Source organism: Hippocampus bargibanti, linkage group LG19 (assembly GCF_051943395.1).
Source record: "Hippocampus bargibanti isolate YZ-2025 linkage group LG19, ASM5194339v1, whole genome shotgun sequence".
NCBI classification, from domain to species: domain Eukaryota; kingdom Metazoa; phylum Chordata; class Actinopteri; order Syngnathiformes; family Syngnathidae; genus Hippocampus; species Hippocampus bargibanti.
This window is the reverse complement of record NC_142752.1, coordinates 9,505,268-9,523,643: the sequence shown is the minus strand read 5'-3', so window position 1 is coordinate 9,523,643 and position 18,376 is coordinate 9,505,268. Positions and strand designations below refer to the sequence as shown.

Sequence of the window (18,376 nt, the reverse complement as noted above, 5' to 3'; positions counted from 1 at the left end):
AATACAGGGATACCTCGGCTTACGAACTTAATTGGTTCCCAGAAAGTGTGTGTAAGGCGAAAAGTTTGTCTGCCGAAAATGTATTTCGCATAAGAAACCATTAAAAATGAGAATAATCCGTTCCCAGGTCCCCATAAAACATAATTTTCTTCTAAGCCTTAAAACTACACAAAGTATACATTATTTTATGTCTAATAAATATGCTTTAGGATTGATTGTAATTAAATAAATAAACTGAACAGTATAATAAAGTCGTTTTATTTACCCTTGTGATGATATACGAGTGAAGTTGCCGTGCTTTCTCGGCGATAATACCCTCACTCACACTGTCTCCTGCGAGCTGCTTTTCATTAATCCAAATCAAAAGAAGTTTTTCAACATCTTCTATTACCAGAGACCGTTGCTTAGACACCACAGAAACACCCTCAGCCACACGTAGCAATGGTCGACTTAGCATACTGGTACTGGGACGTTAAGTCACACAAACGCACACCTTGTTCGTGTTTTTCAATGATCTCCTTCTTCTGCTCGACCGTAATTTTTTTTTGTGTCCTCTCCGGCTTAACACTAGCCTGTGGTGGAGTCTTTTTCGGTCCCATAATAGCAAATGTACTCCACTTGATAGCAAGCCACATCTGCACTCAAAGTGAGTGTGGAAAACTAGTCCGCCAGCCACAGTGGCGCTGTGTGGTTTGGTTCGTCCACCGAAAACTAGTTCGTATGCTAAGATTATATTCTCGCAAATTTAATGTTCGTAAAACGAAAAGTTCATGAGCTAAAGCCGAGGTATCACTGTATGTCCATTCATTAAAAAATATCATGATGATTACCTTCACATAAAACATGTTATGGTTGTGGGCTGCACGGAACGGATCAATAAAGTGATTGAATCAAAAAAAGGACTGCTAACCTGTTGGTTGATGAGCGGCGGTCCACCCACGGCTAAAAGAAGGGTCCCAGTGTCCACCCGGGTGCTGAACGACAGATTGATTTCAGTGCCGACTGCCATGGAGAACCCAGCCAACTCCACATAACCCGGCTTGGAGAAGCTGACTGTGTATAAGTTCTAGGAGACAATGCGATGCGCATCAGACAAATGTTTGACTTTTTAAGATGCATGCACGGCCATAAAAGCTTATGTAGATAATCTCGAGACAAGGAATAACACCTGAGGAGAATGGAATGAATACTGCCGCCACCGCCTCTCTAATGTAAAGTACACAAGGGTGGCCTTTCAACTTCTTTTGTACAGCTTGGGTGTATAAATAAATTACATTAGTGAATAGAAACCCCGATGGATGCTTTGAATGACTCGCGGGGGGGGGACTCCATTGTGGAGTCAGTGAAGTGCATTTGAAGGACATTTGCGTTTGAATTTGGGGATCAAAGTTACACTTGATGATGATGCAACTTGATGGCCTACATTTGGACTCTTTTTATTCTTTCTCCTAATAAGTGACATGAGCAAATCCAAGATGGCGCCTGAGTAGGCAGTCGTCTGCAAGTGTTCTCACAAGTCTTGCTTTTTTTGTTGTTTTTGTGTTTTCTTTTGTTATTTAGTGTTGTTGTGTGTCATCTGGATAGGATACGGATTATTTGTCAGCATTTTATGCCACAACATTCGTTAAGGAGGACACTGTGCTAAGTGGTTGCGCCTTTTCAGGAGCTCAAATATGCCAGCACTGTTTTTGATTGGGAGGAATGTTGGTGCAATTTAGCAACAGGTAACAGATGGGTGGACAGTTTAAGGGGCATTGTGCTTTTTTTTGCACCTGTAATGGGCAATGAGCCCGCGATGAGAAGAAAGGAGCGTCAGCACAGAGCGCCGATGCGTATGTGGAACTGTTGCGGCTTGGAATTGAAGCGGATTTACGGATTTACAACAGGAGATATGAGACAATCTATTTTCTTCAATGGATGCTACCGTTTCATGTTTGCTTTCATCATTTAGCTTGTAGTAGATGTGCACATTCCACCATGACATCCCTGATCCACTGGTGAAAAGGAAGCTTTGATCATCTCCTCTTTCATCTAGGACTGCTTCATACAACAAAGAGGGTGCAGAAAGTGCTTAAGATTGAATGACTGTCTGGCTTTTGTGTTGTGTCACATTATTTTGTTTTTTTATCTTTGTTTTGACTTCAAGATGGGCTACGAGAGTGGCTGCCTTTACAGTAGTTCCTGTATTTTGTTTTTCTATTTCTTTCTTTCCTTTACTCTTCCTTTCATAACTTTGCCGCTGTGAAAGGTAAATTTCTCCACTGCGAGACTAATAATGGCTAATCCAATCCAATGATGCCATATCCAACATCACATGAGGAGCCCCGTTCGTGATACTTCAGACACAATCTGTTTTTTCCAAGGCCAAGTGAGCAATCTTACCTCTACATTACATCCTTTGGTAACCCCGGTATAATCAGAGCTACTGAGGAGATTATACGGAGTTCGGGATACTTCAATCTCCCGGAGGCAGCCGACATAACGCTTCAGCATGACCTCTGGCCTAGAAAGATATTACAATCATCAGACTTTCCAATCTCTAAAAAGTCTGGTGTAATAGGATCATGTCTTCATTATCGGACCCTTGAACGCTTTGGTTTCGTATGATCGGTGTCGACCTGATATCACAGTGAGTATAATCCGAATGTGGCATTTGTCCTTGTTATGGAAAAAAATCAGATTCATGAGGTCTGCGAATGCACTGTTTTTGGATTGGAGCCAAGTTGATGCTGACGGGAACATATTTTAGCCAACTTCTGCACCTTTTCGCCGCTGACGTTGCACAATTTGGTGTTTGGTCTCCTATTTTGTGGGGAAAAAAATCCTCTTATCAACAATTCAAAATATGACAAATGTCACAAACTGGATATTGTTGCTGCCGGAAGGACAAATGACACATCCATGTGAATGTGCAGAAAAGGAGGTGTTTTTTTCATATAACTGCAGTGTGGAAGTGTAACAGCCATTTAGGACCGACAAACACGCACAAATTGTGGGCTAAACTGCACTCCAGCATCAGTGTGGCCAGCCGCATGCAGAGAACAATTTACAGTGACACTACAGTGACAATTTACAGTAACACACAATGACAAAAATGAACTAGCGTCGATTTACCTGCATTTCATGCTGTTCAGAAAATAAAGCAAACAAAAGCACATTAGCACACATTTGTCACTAATGAGGAATACGTTTAGATTTGGGTTTAGATGGGAAAGATTCAACAAATTTGAGGCATGACAGTTTTTTTCTTCTTTGCAGTCATCTATTTCAGCCATTGGCAAAATTCTGCATTCTGTTTCTCCATCAAAACCATCGTAAATGCATCCAAACCAAAAAAATGTTCGTCACCTGTAGTTCCCAATGGTAGGCAGACCTCCAAAATAAATACTTTGTTTTTGCTTGAGGTTCAGCCCAGTGGCTGTACCCAGAGATGTTGCCCGGATCTTCTCCTCGGCACTGGTGTCAATGTCCACGATGGTCACCGTGGCTGAACAAATAGTCCACAAGGGCATGAGCAAAAACAGGAAAATTGGCGTGTGTCTTTTAATACACAACCTATCAAATGCCGATGTTGTTTACCTTGCTTCTTATTACGGGACATGGTCAGGGATTTCCAGCGTCCGTCATTTTGACGGTGAGCTGAGACGACGCTGCCGACTCCTGAGCCCAGATCGAAGTTCATCTTCACCTTACCCCCAGCGAGCTCCAAGGACATAAAGTCTTTCTGGAAGGGAGCAAAAAGTGGAAGCACGATCCATTTTGGTATAGATGTGTCATAGGGTAGAACACTAACAACTATACTATTAAAGGCTTTCTGATTCTGAACACAGGTGTCAAAGTCAAGACCCGGGGGCCAATTCTGGCCCGCCACATCATTTTATTCGGCCCGCGAAAGCAAATCAAACTTGTGAAATTTCATGTTGCTTGCTAAAGTTCAACCCAAAATTGTCCCATGAAAGCCACAATAACATTATTTTTAACTTTAATTTACAAAACTAGTTATTCATTAATTTGTTGTGCACTCTATATGTATAGACATGTGGAGGGGATTGAACATTCTAATGGCATCCCCAAATTCATAACGGCCCCCACTTACCATATCGTCAGTCGCCAGATACATGAGGAGTGCATCAGAGGCGAATGTTCGGAACTTGAATGTAACACTGGAAACATTCGGGTTCCATCTTGTGGGTCGTGCGACTGCGGCGTAACCTTCTCCATCCAGCTGGACCGTCCCTTCGCCGTTTGACGCCTGGGGGCTAAAAAAAACCCCGCAATGAATAGATAGCTAGCTAGCTAAATGGATAGCTAGCTAGATAGATGGCTAGATATCTACCTAGATAGGTAGATAGTTGGATAAATAGCCATTTTAAGCATAACAAAATAAAAATGTCAACTGTATACTGTGCAAATGTAGATGTGCAAAAACCGTTCTATAAACAAGACTGTACATAGTGCAGAATCAAGAAATGCATTTAGATATATTGCAACAACCCATATTTACAAGTGTCCAGTTTTTTTTGTTTGTAGATAGGTAGGTAGTTGGATAAATAGCCATTTTAAACATTTTCAATGTGGTTATTTTCCTGGATATGCATCATCAAAATAGCAACACAGCGTACAGTGATACCTCAGCTCACGAACTTAATTGGTTCCCAGAAAGTGTGTGTAAGGCGACAAGCTCGGACAACTTCCGAACATTTATTTCCCATAAGAAACAATGTAAATGAGAATAATTTGTTACCAGGTCCCCATAAAACATAATTTTCTACTAAATAAGCCTTAAAACTACACAAAATATACCTTATTTTATGTATAATAAATGTGCTATTGGGTTGTAATTAAAGAAATAAACTGTACAGTATTATAAAGTGGTTTTATTTACCTTTGTGATGCTCGTTGATGTAGTTGCCTCTTTATGATACCCGAGTGAAGTTGCCGTGCTTTCTCGCCGATAATACTCTCACTCACACTGTCCCCTGAATAGCTGCTATTCGTTAATCCACATCAACAGAAGTTTTTCAACCTCTTCTATTGCCAGAGACCGTTGCTTAGACACCACAGAAACACCCTTAGCCATACGTAGCAATGGTCGACTTAGCATACTGGTACTGGGACGTTAAGTCACACAAACGCACACCTTGTTCGTGTTTTTCAATGATCTCCTTCTTTTGCTCGACCGTAATTTTCTTTTGTGTTCTCTTTGGCTGAACACTAGCCTGTGGTGGGGTCTTTTTCGGTCCCATAATAGCAAAAGTGCTACACTCGATAACAAACCATGTCCGCACTCAAAGAAAGGCGGTGACGAAAACTAGTTCGCCAGCCACTGTGGCACCGTGTGGTTTGGTTCGTCCGCCCAAAACTAGTTCATCAGCCGAGACTACATGCTCGCGAATTTAATGTTCGTGAGCTGAAGCGTTCGTATGAGGAGGGATCACTGTATTGATATCTGTTGTCCACGCATACCTGACGACGCATCCTTTGCAGTCTCCCTGCCTGTCCCTGTAGTTCCAAAGTCCAATGGGTTTACCATCCAAGAAGGTTTCCCCCATGCAGCCCGTGAACGTCGTCGTCCTCACGGCATCCGCTTTCTAAAATGGAAAAGGATGGACATGGATGACAACGCTAAGGAATTTGGAGTCGGGCCAAATGGCGCCAAGTTACCTTGATGGTGCCGAGTATCCCGCCCACAAACAGGTATGCGTTCTGGTCCACATCCAGGATGGTGTAGGTCACCGGCGAGTTTGCGCTGTTTGGAATCGGCACGGCACCGGCCCTCGGACCTTCGAGAGGGTACACTAAAATGGTGCCGTTCAATCCGTTACTGCAGACAGAGAGAAATAAGGAGGTCATTTTATTTGCTGCCGCTCATTTCCTGGAGGGCGTTTACGACCACGTGCGGTACGTCACATGAAATCAGCTTTTATGAACCGGCAGCGAGGAAAAGATGAATGAGAGAAAGTGAGCGCCGAGACAGTTTTGCAGCAGGCAGGGACCTCCGAGATGTATGGTGAAATTGATCTGCCATCTTGAATTTGTTGTTTCATTGTGCCCAACAGTTGGGAAATGGAAAGCCACTCACAAAAGAATGTTGCAAACTGAATGAGATGACCCGATATATCGGATTTGAACTGGAAAATCCAACATTTCATTCCGTTACACCAATAAATTGAAGAAAAAAAATGCAGATATTTACATTCGTGTGCATCTTTGAAATGTGACTGCGGAACTATTTTTTCATCCTGATTATCACGTGTCTCGTTTTAACTTTTGAGTATGTGAACGTGTCTTATCCGTATTTCATGCTGCCGAGCTCTTTAAAAAACACATGCCTGTGTTTTCTCCTTGATCTAAAACCCACATTTAATGATCCCGTTTTCTGACACATGCGACAAAAGTCGAACATGAGGAGTAATTGGTTGCTTATGTCTTTTGATGTCTTCTGCATCGCTGCCTTGCATCTAATTTGCATATGCAGAAAAAGGAGTAATGACGCTGTTTGTACTGCTGCAAAATAAATATCAAAAGAAAATAATCCAAATACCAATTGTTCGAGCCATAAGGAAATTTTGGTTAAATTATAGATTTGTGTTATTGTTCACGAGTGCATTAGATTTTAAAAAGGTGCAATAGGTTTCATTTTAGTGCTGTTTTACTTAAAGGACAACTGACGCCATTTTTTTGATTCCTAACTGACATCAGAAAAAACTTTTTATAGCATCGAAAATGCCCAAAACATGCAGGCTGATATTTTTAGTCAAATGCAAAACACCTATAAAAATGACTTAAAGTGTGCTAAATCTGCAAAAAAAAATGGAGCTGCGAATTGGACATCTTGCCTTGCTCGTGAATCAAAACAATGGCTTCAGATTCGGAGAAGATGCTTTCTTGTTACACAGCCAGTTATGAATATGATTCAAATAGTTCTGAAGAGGAAATCATACATGTTTGCAATCGATTAAATCAAACCTATTGCACCTTTTCAAAAATCTAATTATACAATTGTGAACAATAACAAAAAATCTACAATTTAACCAACATTTTCTTATGGCTTTAACACCAGTAATCGCAAAACTCTTACCGGGAAGCTTCGATTCTGTGCCAATTCCCGTCGTTGATAGTGAGATGGGGATACTCCACTCGTCCCACACCTGAACCAACGTCCCAAAGAAAGGACACCTTGCCTTTGCGCATCTCCAGGGCCAAGAAATCAACCTTTAACACATAGTCGGACAAGCAGGCCATCACTATACTGCAATTAACAGATACAAAGCCCTCCACACACACCCCAAATAACTCTCAACGTGGCGTGAAATAGAACCAAAACATTCAAGTAAACTCTCCAGAGTTAATGACTTCAATGCAGAGCTTGAGTCAGCAAAGTTGCTTTAAGCCGATTTCCTCCGTTTTGTATTTTCATTTATTTTGTTTTTTTATTATTATTATTATTATTAGTATGGATGAGCCACAAAAAATGGGTATAAGAGGCTTTGGTGCATCTGCACTCATCTCAATGCTGCTGAAGAATAATATTCACTCTGCATTCTTATTCATATAGCATTATGCGTAGCTAAAGATGATTAGGGAGTCAAATTTGAGGACGCAAGACGCACATTCAAATGCTTTTATCTTTGTCGTCCCTCCACCCCCCTAAGCCCTCTGAGGAACAGCCAGTCTTCATTAGCCCAGATCACAGAGCTGTTCAGCCGGCATTACACACTGTTAGTGAAATGTTAGAGATGCGTGTGCACATGTGGCATTCCTGTTGTTCATGGGGAATCTTTCACTTATGAGGACTTTTTACACACACACACACACACACACACACACACACACACACACACACACACACACACACACACACACACGCACACGCACACACACACACACAAAACACATACAAGACTCAAGACTAAATGCATTTTTTATATGGACAATGTGGAGTGCTCATTCGATGTTGACTTTGACAGCAGTACAGAGAAGAAAGGAGCGTCAGCACAGAGCGCCGATACGTGTGTGGAACTGTCGCGGCTTGGAACTGAAGCGGATTTACGTTGGACAGTAGATGCGTGTGATCTCTTTTCGTCAAGGGATGCTACAGCTTTGTGTTTGCTTTCAACATTTAGCTTGTAGCAGACATGCACGTCCCACCATGATGTCTTTGATCCACTGGTGAAAAGGAGGCTTCTGTCCTCTTTGCTTTCATCTAGAACTGATTCATATAATAATGTGTTTGTCTTGTACCCAAACATCATAGACTACACGGGGATAGTCCTTAAGATTGCAAAACTGTCCACGTTTTTATGTTCCTGTTGTGTTTATTATTTTGCTTTGTGTTGACTATTATGTGAAGCGCTTTGTTACAGCTGTAGCTGTTGTGAAAGCGCTAATTAAATTAGGATGTATTATATTGTATTATAAGATTTAATGACTGTCAGTCTGTTTTGTGTTGTGTCAACTTGTTGTTTTGACTTCAAGATGGCGCCGTGAGAGTGGCTGTCTTTACAGCAGGTCTTGTATTTTGTTTTCGTACTTCTTCCTTTCCTTTCCTTTCCTTTCCTCACTTTGCTGCTGTGAAATGTAAATTTCTTCACTGCGAGACCAATAAAGGCTTATCCTATCCTATCAAGTGATGCTTGACATAAAGTGAGTTGTAACTTTTTGTTATTCATTCGATATATTCAGATGGATCATTGAGTTGTCTGCAACTTAAATTTTCAGCCTTAACAAGCAACATTTGAGGGAATATTCAGCTTTGTAGGATTTTGTGTACTTCATCGCACCACCTTTATGATTATCAAACCGTATATACTCACATATTTGGCAGAACCGAGGTAGAAGAGTAAATTATAGGGCGTGGTGGTTTTGACGTGTAGAATGATGGTGTTGTACCTGCCCTTCCTAATGTCAGGGCGGTAACTCCGAAGACAGTCGCCACCCGACGACACTGACACTTTGATCTAACAAGAAAGAAAGAGAATCACATCTATTCCGTGTTCGGTTTCATGAAAGGTTATTCCGTGTTTCTTACAGAGTTGGCTTGTTTCCTGGCTTGGTTTATCAGTTCCTTGATCTGGGAGATATTTCGTCTCAAATTGTCCTCCAGCTTTTTGATAGGCTTCAGCTTCTCTAGGAGTCTTTCAGTTTCGTCCTCTAAATCCTTCACTTTAGCGCCGGCTGCGTGGACTGATTAAAGAGACGGATTGCAGAATCAGCGACGTCATCGCATGCAAAACTTTTACTGCTGAGCGAGGCGGTGCGTGAACCAAAAGCGGGTGGCGGGAATACCGAAAGCAGCTGAATCACTCAGTCATTGATTTAACGGAGAAAGCAGACGAGATAGATAAAGAGCAAGAGAGGCAAAGGGAGGAAAAGGTAAGAGCCAATCAATTAGTGTAGCTCAGCTCAGCATTCAAAGACAAGCTTGTCTAGACTATTTATTTGAACGAGACACCGGGGGAAGGCCAAATGAATAGAGTTCCATGCTTTGCAGTGCGTTTAGAGCTCATGCTGGAACTGAGCTGAGAGGCACGACGGCCACGATTAGCAGCAGATAGTGTCACATGATAGCTCGAAAAGACATCAAGACAAAGAACGGATGGTGCGCCAATACTCTTGTTCAACTCCAAAAAAAAAAAGGCAAATGCAACAGGGTATTGCGGCACCATAAGGCCTTATACAAATGCTCCCCTACTTACGAACATTTGAGTTATGAACGGTACATATGAACATTTTTGCGGGTATGTAAAAAAATGTTTGGACAGAGATGCTGTAAATAGATTGTGCCTTTTTCTGTTCTGTAAGAGCTCTCATACATATGTAGTATTATCTCGAGTTGTACATCTACATATCTGTATAGAACATATATTTTATTAAATGTTTTTTTCATTACAAACCAATACAGGATACTTATGGAAGCCTTAAAAATACTTATATAGACCTTAAAATATGGATATAAGCCTTAAACATACATTCCATACCAAATATAACACTGAAGCAACTTACGAACAAATTCAACTTACGAACAACAGTTCCTAACGTCTGTGTAAGCTCTCAGTCATTGATTTAACGGAGAACCTGAGAGCAAGGACCTATAATAGCAGTGTCCGGCACCGCCATGTCTGGACAATAGGGATATATATATAACGGGCCTATACTACCAGTAAGACTAACCGTTCCTAACGTATCTGGTTCGTAAGTTGGGGAGCAATTGTAATGAAGAAAAATAGATATACATACTTATAGCTGTGGGGGTAAAAGACAAACAAAGAGGGGAAAAAAATCACACAATTATTATGATTATTATTATAAATGATTAATAATTTACTACAAGTGCATAATCATATCTTTGTATAGCATCATCGCAATATACATTTTGTATTGTGCTCTAGAATGAACATGGCTCTCGTAATATCAAGCTTTCTTTGAATACTAATAATTGAGTGAGCTCATGAAAAAAATACATAAATAAATAAAATACAAGACCATACTCATTTTAGAGCAGTTTCAGTTTCACTGATCTTCATTTACCGTTAACTATGAAAGATCCTTACTGTTTTTTTCCGGGTCCTGGATCATCTTATTGGCGTGGCGGACCGCGTGGGCCAACTGACTGAAGTTCTTCTGTATGTCATTGACCTGTAGGTTCAAGGCTGCGAGTCGCTCCAGGACGTCGATGGCCGTAGCGTTAGCCTCAGCAGCGATCGCCTTCGTTGCGATCAACTTGGCGGCCGTATCTGCCGGACGGTAATGTTTGATATTTACAATCCACACAGGGGATAAAAAAAAAGACACCAAGTCCATGTTTGCGTTTGATTTCCTTCATAAAAAAAGGGTGATGTATCATTGACCTTCAAAAGATCAAACCATTCATGCATGCATGTAACCAGACAACACGAAAAGCCATCCACTGTCACAAACACAGTCCCTGAAAGGGTTAAATTATACCAAATAATAAATACCGTATTTTCCAGTGTATACGCCGCACCCCCAATAAATGGTGTATTTTCAAACCTTTTCCATAGATAAAGTGCACTGGACGATAAGGCGCACCTTCAATGAATGAATGAAAAACCTTTTCGAAATATAATATATAAATATATAAAGTTTTCCAAATATAAGGTACACCACATTATAAGGCACTACAATTGAGGCTGGGGTTACGCATGATGGCAAATGGTGGCTGGTGGCTGGTGGCGGTGGCTGCTGACAGTAGTTGCGAGAACTGTTGTGGCTAAATATGACTTCACATATAAGGCGCACCTACGTAAAAGGGACACGGTCATCTTTTGAGGAAGGCTTTTGGGTATACCTTATACACCGGAAAATATGGTACATGTCAAGCTTTTTTCAAATAGGACAATCGGGCATGCATTTTTATTTAAAGTATTTTTTTAAGCTATTTTTTTTTTAATAAAATGACAAGGAACCAATGGATGCAAAAAATTACAGTTCCATTTGACAACATTTTAGATTTAATGTGAATTCTCAATGCAGACATTTTGAATTTCTTAAAACAGTGGTCCCCAACCTTTTTTGTGCCACGGACCAGTTTTATGTCAGACAATATTTTCAGGGACTGGCGGATAAATGCAACAAAATGAAATGATACGACAGGCATGGAAACTGTTTTTTTCTTTCTTTTAAATATAATAACACTCACATGACCTAGACAAGCGTTTTGAAATGCGTCAAGAGTAAATCATAGACGGATGTAATCTGGTAATTTTTCATTTTTCAAAATAAAACATAGTTCGGACTCAGATAATAAATAAAATGGAAATTATGTAAATTATTTATTCTTCCTGCGCGGTCCGGTACCAAATGACCCACGCGGCCTCGGGGTTGGGGAGCTCTGTTTTAAAAGTCCACGGGCCAAAAATATATATATAATCTGTGCTGTTTGATAGCCTTTAATAGTCCCACAAATAGTCCCACAATGGGGAAATGTGCAATCTGCAGCAAATTTGCAATCTACAGCAGCAAAATTGAAAGGGATGGGAGTGGGGAGGGGGTCAAAAGATAAAACAAAGTATGAAATGTACAACTGCAAAAAAAGTTTCTTAAAAAGAACTGTACATAGTGCAAAGTATAAAGATACATAATTAAAAGCGTCTTTGATATATGGAACTGTATTGACTCGATATAAGGCTGTGCTATTCACAATGCGAGGGTCCATGTTTTTTAAAGTGTATATACACATATGTATATTATGTGTTAGTATTACTTTTAATGTACAGGGGGAAAAACGTGATCATTTTAGATTCATTCGGAGTGATCTGAACCCGAAAATACTCAAAACAGCGCGTTTGTAGTTTGAAAGCCTTCTGGCAGTTTTATCGGACTGTCATATCGAACGGGTAACCTCTGAACTTGTGTCAAGTTGAGCTTAGAGGAGCATCTGAGCTCCATTCGTGCGGCCCATTGATTTTACTGTCACTTCAACTCACGTGTGCATGCTCTCTCTCGTTCGCTCGCAGTGTATTTGTGCAGTCATACCGTTGGGCATGGTGTCGAGTGTTGTCGCGGTTCCATTGATGGCTCTGAGGAGGTCTTTCGTTCTGTCTCTTGCGGATTTTACTCTGCCCTTCAATCCGGACACACTGGCGGCGTTGTCTGCAATCAAAAAAGTCATATTTTGGATTGCAACATAGTTCAAATGGTTCTCCAAAATGGGAACCCAAAAATGCAGGCAGGAGGAAGGATCAGGGTGACAAATTGTATTAAATAAAGTCAGCTGGAAGAAAAATCTCAAACAACAAAGTCATCAGAACAGAAAGGTCCAAAGTAGCAAACAAAACCATGAGTAATACATGACAAGATGAAATAAACCTGACTGGCTGAAACAAACAATGACCCGACACTGAATGGTTGTGCCAGTAGTCATTTTAACTGCCACTGATTAACTCATTCACTGCCAGATGATGTGCTAAAATGTGTCCACTTGGGTGCCAGGGTTTTTGTCATTTTCACTTGAATTGCAGGACCCACAGAATAATGAGTTTTAGGACGACACAAACATTCAATACAGCGTTACAAACCGTAGACTCTTTTCTTTCATCAGAAAAAAAATAGTTAATTCTTAAGTTATATGGGTCTGGAGTTATATGAGCTTGAAATGAGGGCGGCTGTCCAAAATAGAAAATAACATTGATTTATATAGCGCTTTAACAACAGCTGAAGCTGTAACAAAGCGCTAACATGGACAAAAGGCAAATGCTCCCCTCTCATGGAAGGGAGAAACACTGTCAGAGGTCTGACCATCGCTTTATCGGCACCCAAGCAAGAAAAACCAAAACCCGAACACATTTGGGAATGGCACTCTACGTCACACTTTTCAATTCCCGAATCAATTCGGCGAATGAGTTAATATGCTCAACGAAGAGGGAAAACGCTCAATTTCTTCCTAAAATTGTCGAATACATGCACACAATACCTTTGACATCATTATGGAGCTGCTTAGCCTGGTTGAGCAGCTTGAGACTCTTCTGAAGGGCACCTTGAGCTTCCTCCTTCATGGGGATCTCCGAGCCTAAAGCCTGCACATACGCACAGCAATAAAATAGAAAAAAAATCAGCGACAAAGAACGTTTCAGGATTTGGGAATTAAATAGCTTTCACCTGGCACACAAAGGTGAAGTCATTTGCATATCACCTTTTTGGCTGGCAGATTGACCACTTTGCATCGCTAAATGACATTCTCACAAAAAAAAAGGTGTTTAAATGGCAGAAGGACCTCTTTTTACAACATTTCCACACCTCTGCCCTATAATATTTCAGTTTTTTTTTACTCCTTTGTCCTATGCTACTTATTGGCCGGGAGCAATTAACACCAACGGAAAGAAAAGGGAAAAAAAGACAAATTGAATATAAATTGAACCCAGTGGACTCATCATCCAGCGGGCGGGTCAACAAAAATGGGGTAATGTGAGTAATTTCTTCACCAGGTACGAAAGCATTATACTTAACTCATTCACTGCCAGACATGTGTACACTCCAGTGCCAGGGTTTTTGTCATTGTCACTTGACTTCCAGGACCCACATAATATTGAGTTTTAGGACTACATAAATATTCAATGCAGCGTAAGAAACTTTCGACTTTCTTCTTTATCAGAAAAAAAAGAATTAATTCCTAAATTAGATGGGGCTGCAGTTATATGAGCTTGAAATGATGGCAGCTGTCGAAAATACAATGCAATACATACATCTTGGTTTATGTAGCGCTTTAAAGGACAAACGCCGTGACTTTGTTGTTTTTTTAACTGACATCAGAAAAACGTTTCATAGCATTTAAAATACCCAAAACACGCAGTATGATATTTTTAGTCAAATGCAAAACACCAATAAAAATGACTTAAAGTGTCCAAAATCTGCAAAAAAATTGAGCTGTGAATTGGGCATTTTCAGAAAGTCCCGCCCCCAGTTCGTGACGTCACGCCAAGACGTCTTGCATTGCTAGTGAATCGAAACAATGGCTTCAGATTCAGACAATATGCTTTCTTGTTACACATCCAGTTATGAATATGATTCAAATAGTTCTGAAGAGGAAAGCATACATGTTTGCAATCTATTAAAGAATGTATTTGTGCCATTTTGAGGCAACATTGGGGAGAAATCTCTCACCCAAAAAAGAGGCACAAAATGGCGACCTCCTGTGGCCACCTCCGTTTCCACAGGCTGATAAATTCCTTATATGGCGCTTGGACGCCCACTTCTGGCCTTCTGGCGGCTTTTGGGTGCAACACGAGGTCCCCAGACCAAACAAATACAGCAAAATACATTGACGTGATGGAAGGACCGCCACAATGAGTCTTTTCTTACGGCCAGGGGCGGTCCTTCAGTGATGTCACGTACGGACTCATCACCAACTCAAAAACAAGACTTCCTGAATATTCAGCGCAAGTCTTAAAACGTAAAATATAGCTATATGCGGTGGAATCTTTGTAAAATACGCTCAGTAGAAGTCATTTGAAGCCATTTTACAAATTTGGGACACAACTTGTCTGGAGACGTCGGTTGTCCTTTAACAACAGCTGAAGCTGGCACAAAGCGCTATCATGGACAAAAGGCAAATTCTGCCCATTCGTGGAAGTGAAAAAAAATTACCAGAGGTCTGACCAGCACTTTATCCACACCCGCCTCCGCAAGAAAATCCAATACCGGAACAATTTTTTACCATGTTCAGGGCTTCCGACGCAGTCTGCTTTGCCACCTTTGCCTCTTTCTCTGCCTCTTCCACATTTGCTTTAATGTTTGTGTAAGCTTTAAAGGCAGCCGTTGCATTGAAGGAGAGGTTTTTGGCTTCGGCTAAGATCCTGTAAAAAGAATCAATGTCATGTTTTATTTCATTTTTTCCAGTGTAAAATCCTGCATTGTGACTGATGTTTACCCATCCAGAATGGCGGCCGACTCGTTTAGCTGTTGGGCGTGATCCTCGGCGGCATGCACGCGATGGGCCAGGCCGCCGCCACTCAAACCATCGGTCAGGTGACGGACTTTGTCATCCAGCCGGTCGCTGAGAGGACCGAGTTCGTTCCTCATATCCTCCGCATCCTGCGAGCGTCACGTGATACTCAAGAGTGAGATACCGCGCGACGTGGCACTCGTCTCGCCCTTTCGTTGTCATACCTCCAATTCTTTATTGATATTGTCTGAAAGCTGGTTGGCGTCATCCAGGAGGTTTTCGGCTTCCCCGATGACCTTTTGTGCTTCTAGTTTCACCCCGAGGACTGCGGTATGCCTCGCCTTTTGAAAACAGACCAAAGTAATGATGAGCTTCAGTCACAAATGTACGAACCCGCCCCAAAAATGGTTGCTTCAATGCAAATGTTGTCATTATGTTGAATGAAAGGCGGCAAATGGACAGCGGTTAATTGTACCATTTGCCGTCAAGCAAAAGCCGATTCCATTGAGGTCCCTAGTGGAACAGTAACACTAGAACGGTACATTATATATGGCAAACTACAATTATTTTTTTAATAAAATGCGGGTGCACGGTGGTGAGCAAAGAGGGTCGCATCGCTCAATTTGTCATCACAGTGTTTTGCACATCCAATTTTCAATACTTGAGTGATAAAATATAAATATCGACGCCTAACAATATTTTACAAGCCACCCCACCTCCCCTAAAAAAAGAGTTCTTTATTAAGTACCCTTGGCAACAATAATGTGGAGACCTCCTTTACTTAGAGGCGGAGATTGGATGAATTAAATGCAATTATTTCTTTGAAGTATTTCACAAGGTCATTTTTTTCAATAAAGTGAGGACAAAGTAAATATAAAATCAGACTACTTTTTGCATTCCACATTCTTTTCCATTGTATATGTCGCCAATCTGTCGGTGAATTATTTTGATGAGATTGGTGGCTACCTCACTGTGTGAGCACAATTTGCTTCCAATCAGCACTCCGAAGAAGAAGCATTTGTAGGCAATCGGAGTGTCATTGACGTTGCAAACCGCCAAGCAAATTTTGGCGGTCACACTGCCTCCCGTGGAACAAATTTTCAAGAACCACATACCTCCAAAAATGTGAGGTTGGCTTGGTTTTGTCCAGCCAGCAAGCCAGCTTGCACGGTCTTCTCTCGAGCGGAGTGAAGAAGTTCTTGAGCCTCTTGAAGTTTTCCCTCGTGGTCTGACAGCTTGTTTTTTATCTACAAAGGAATAAATGAATAAATAACTAAATAAATAGATAAACAAATAAATACACAAATGAATCTAAATATCAAATCAAACAAACAAACAAACACAACAATAAATAAACTAACAAAAATAAAAATACAAAACAAATAAAAAATATACAAACAAAACAAACAAAAAATATACAAACAACTAACCAACTAAATAATTTGATAAATAAATAAATACAAAAAAATATACACAAACGAATATAAATAAACAAACAAAACAAGCAAACAAAAACCAAACAACTAACCATATAAATAAAGACATACAAATACAATAAAAAATAAACAAAAGTATATACACAAATAAATACATACACAAATAGATATAAACTAAAAACAAAAAACTAAATAACAAATAAAGAAATACATAAATAAGAAATAAACACAAATGAATATAAATAAACAAAACAACTAACGAACCAACTAATTCAATAAATAGAAATAAACTTAAATAGATAACTAGATAAACAAATAAATATAAACGAACAAACAAATAAATACATAAACAGAACACAACAAATAAACAAAAATAAATACACAAATAAATATACATTAAAAAAACAACTAACTATCCAACTAACTACCTCACTGCTTAACAAACTACCCAACCAACTAACCAACTAACCAACTAAGTAACTAACTCGCGTGTGGCTGCCGCTGCTCACCCAGAGAAAAACTTGTGACTGTAAAGTGACCTAAAGAGTTTTGAAAGACGTTTAGAAATTAAATGTATTATAAATAAATAAATAAATAAATAAATAAATAAATAAATAAATAAATATCATTGAATCACAAGGTTTGTGGGTACCTCTGCTTTTAGGTCTTCTGTCGCCTGGTGAGGATTACCGAACATCCTCTTCACCTTCTGGAACAGCTCTTCTGCTAAACTGGGAGCAGCGAGGGCATCACACTTATTTTATATATTATTTGACAGTGACTATCATGTTTGCGAAAAATATTTGCAGCCACGTTTTCCGGCATTTGTAGAAATACATTTCATCGTCTGTTTGGGTCGAACTATGTGCAGGGTTCAATTTCAAACACAAGTGTGTGAAGGGCGATTTATCTTCTGCTCGTTTTTCTACCAGTGCTATTTTACCGATACTGTGTCCATCTTTTAGTCTTTCCGTCGTTCAGCTCTCTCTTCTCGTATCCTGGCATCTTTATGCCCCCCACGCCCGAAGCCATAGTTTTAATTAACTTATCGATCTCGTCAACATTTAATGCGCTCAAGAGATAAAGCGAGAGAGGAGAACAGGCGGAGGGAAGAGAGTAGATTATGGATCGAAAAAAACGCCAGAAAGACTTTCATCAGCACAATGTCGCGGCTTTGTCCGAGTGCGATGTCGCAATGCAGGATGCGCTCACTTGAATGATGTGCAAACAGTCAATCCTCCTTATTTAGTTTATTTCGCAGGTTTGATACTGATTGCAAACGGAAGCGATATTAAACGGTGGTAGGGAGAACGTGCCTTGAGTTAAGAGCCTTAAAGGACAACCGACGTCTCCGGACAAGTTGTGTCCATAATTTGTAAACGACGACGTCGACAGAGCGTATTTTACAACGATTCCACCGCATATAGCTATATTTTATGTTTTAAGACTCGTGTTGAATATTCAGGAAGTCTTGTTTATGAGTTGGTGACGAGTCCTCACCCTACGTCACTGAAGGAACGCTCCTAACCGAGAAAGG

At 40.4% G+C, this 18,376-nt stretch overlaps 1 protein-coding gene across 1 annotated transcript in view; it reads right to left on the bottom strand.

Moving 5' to 3' along the window:
- lama2 (laminin, alpha 2) overlaps positions 1-18,376 on the bottom strand; it is a 111,931-nt gene that overhangs the window by 12,367 nt on the left and 81,188 nt on the right. Inside the window, exons 41-59 of the mRNA XM_089021559.1 lie at positions 17,492-17,570; positions 16,519-16,650; positions 15,628-15,744; positions 15,389-15,552; positions 15,176-15,314; positions 13,436-13,538; positions 12,499-12,615; positions 10,554-10,736; positions 9,032-9,186; positions 8,817-8,960; positions 7,082-7,215; positions 5,665-5,824; positions 5,467-5,591; positions 4,097-4,259; positions 3,580-3,724; positions 3,349-3,487; positions 3,115-3,126; positions 2,383-2,503; positions 911-1,066 (exon numbers count right to left, since the gene is read on the bottom strand). Coding sequence (XP_088877685.1) covers positions 911-1,066; positions 2,383-2,503; positions 3,115-3,126; positions 3,349-3,487; positions 3,580-3,724; positions 4,097-4,259; positions 5,467-5,591; positions 5,665-5,824; positions 7,082-7,215; positions 8,817-8,960; positions 9,032-9,186; positions 10,554-10,736; positions 12,499-12,615; positions 13,436-13,538; positions 15,176-15,314; positions 15,389-15,552; positions 15,628-15,744; positions 16,519-16,650; positions 17,492-17,570 — 2,488 coding nt within the window. The remainder of the gene's footprint in view (positions 1-910; positions 1,067-2,382; positions 2,504-3,114; positions 3,127-3,348; positions 3,488-3,579; positions 3,725-4,096; positions 4,260-5,466; positions 5,592-5,664; positions 5,825-7,081; positions 7,216-8,816; positions 8,961-9,031; positions 9,187-10,553; positions 10,737-12,498; positions 12,616-13,435; positions 13,539-15,175; positions 15,315-15,388; positions 15,553-15,627; positions 15,745-16,518; positions 16,651-17,491; positions 17,571-18,376) is intronic.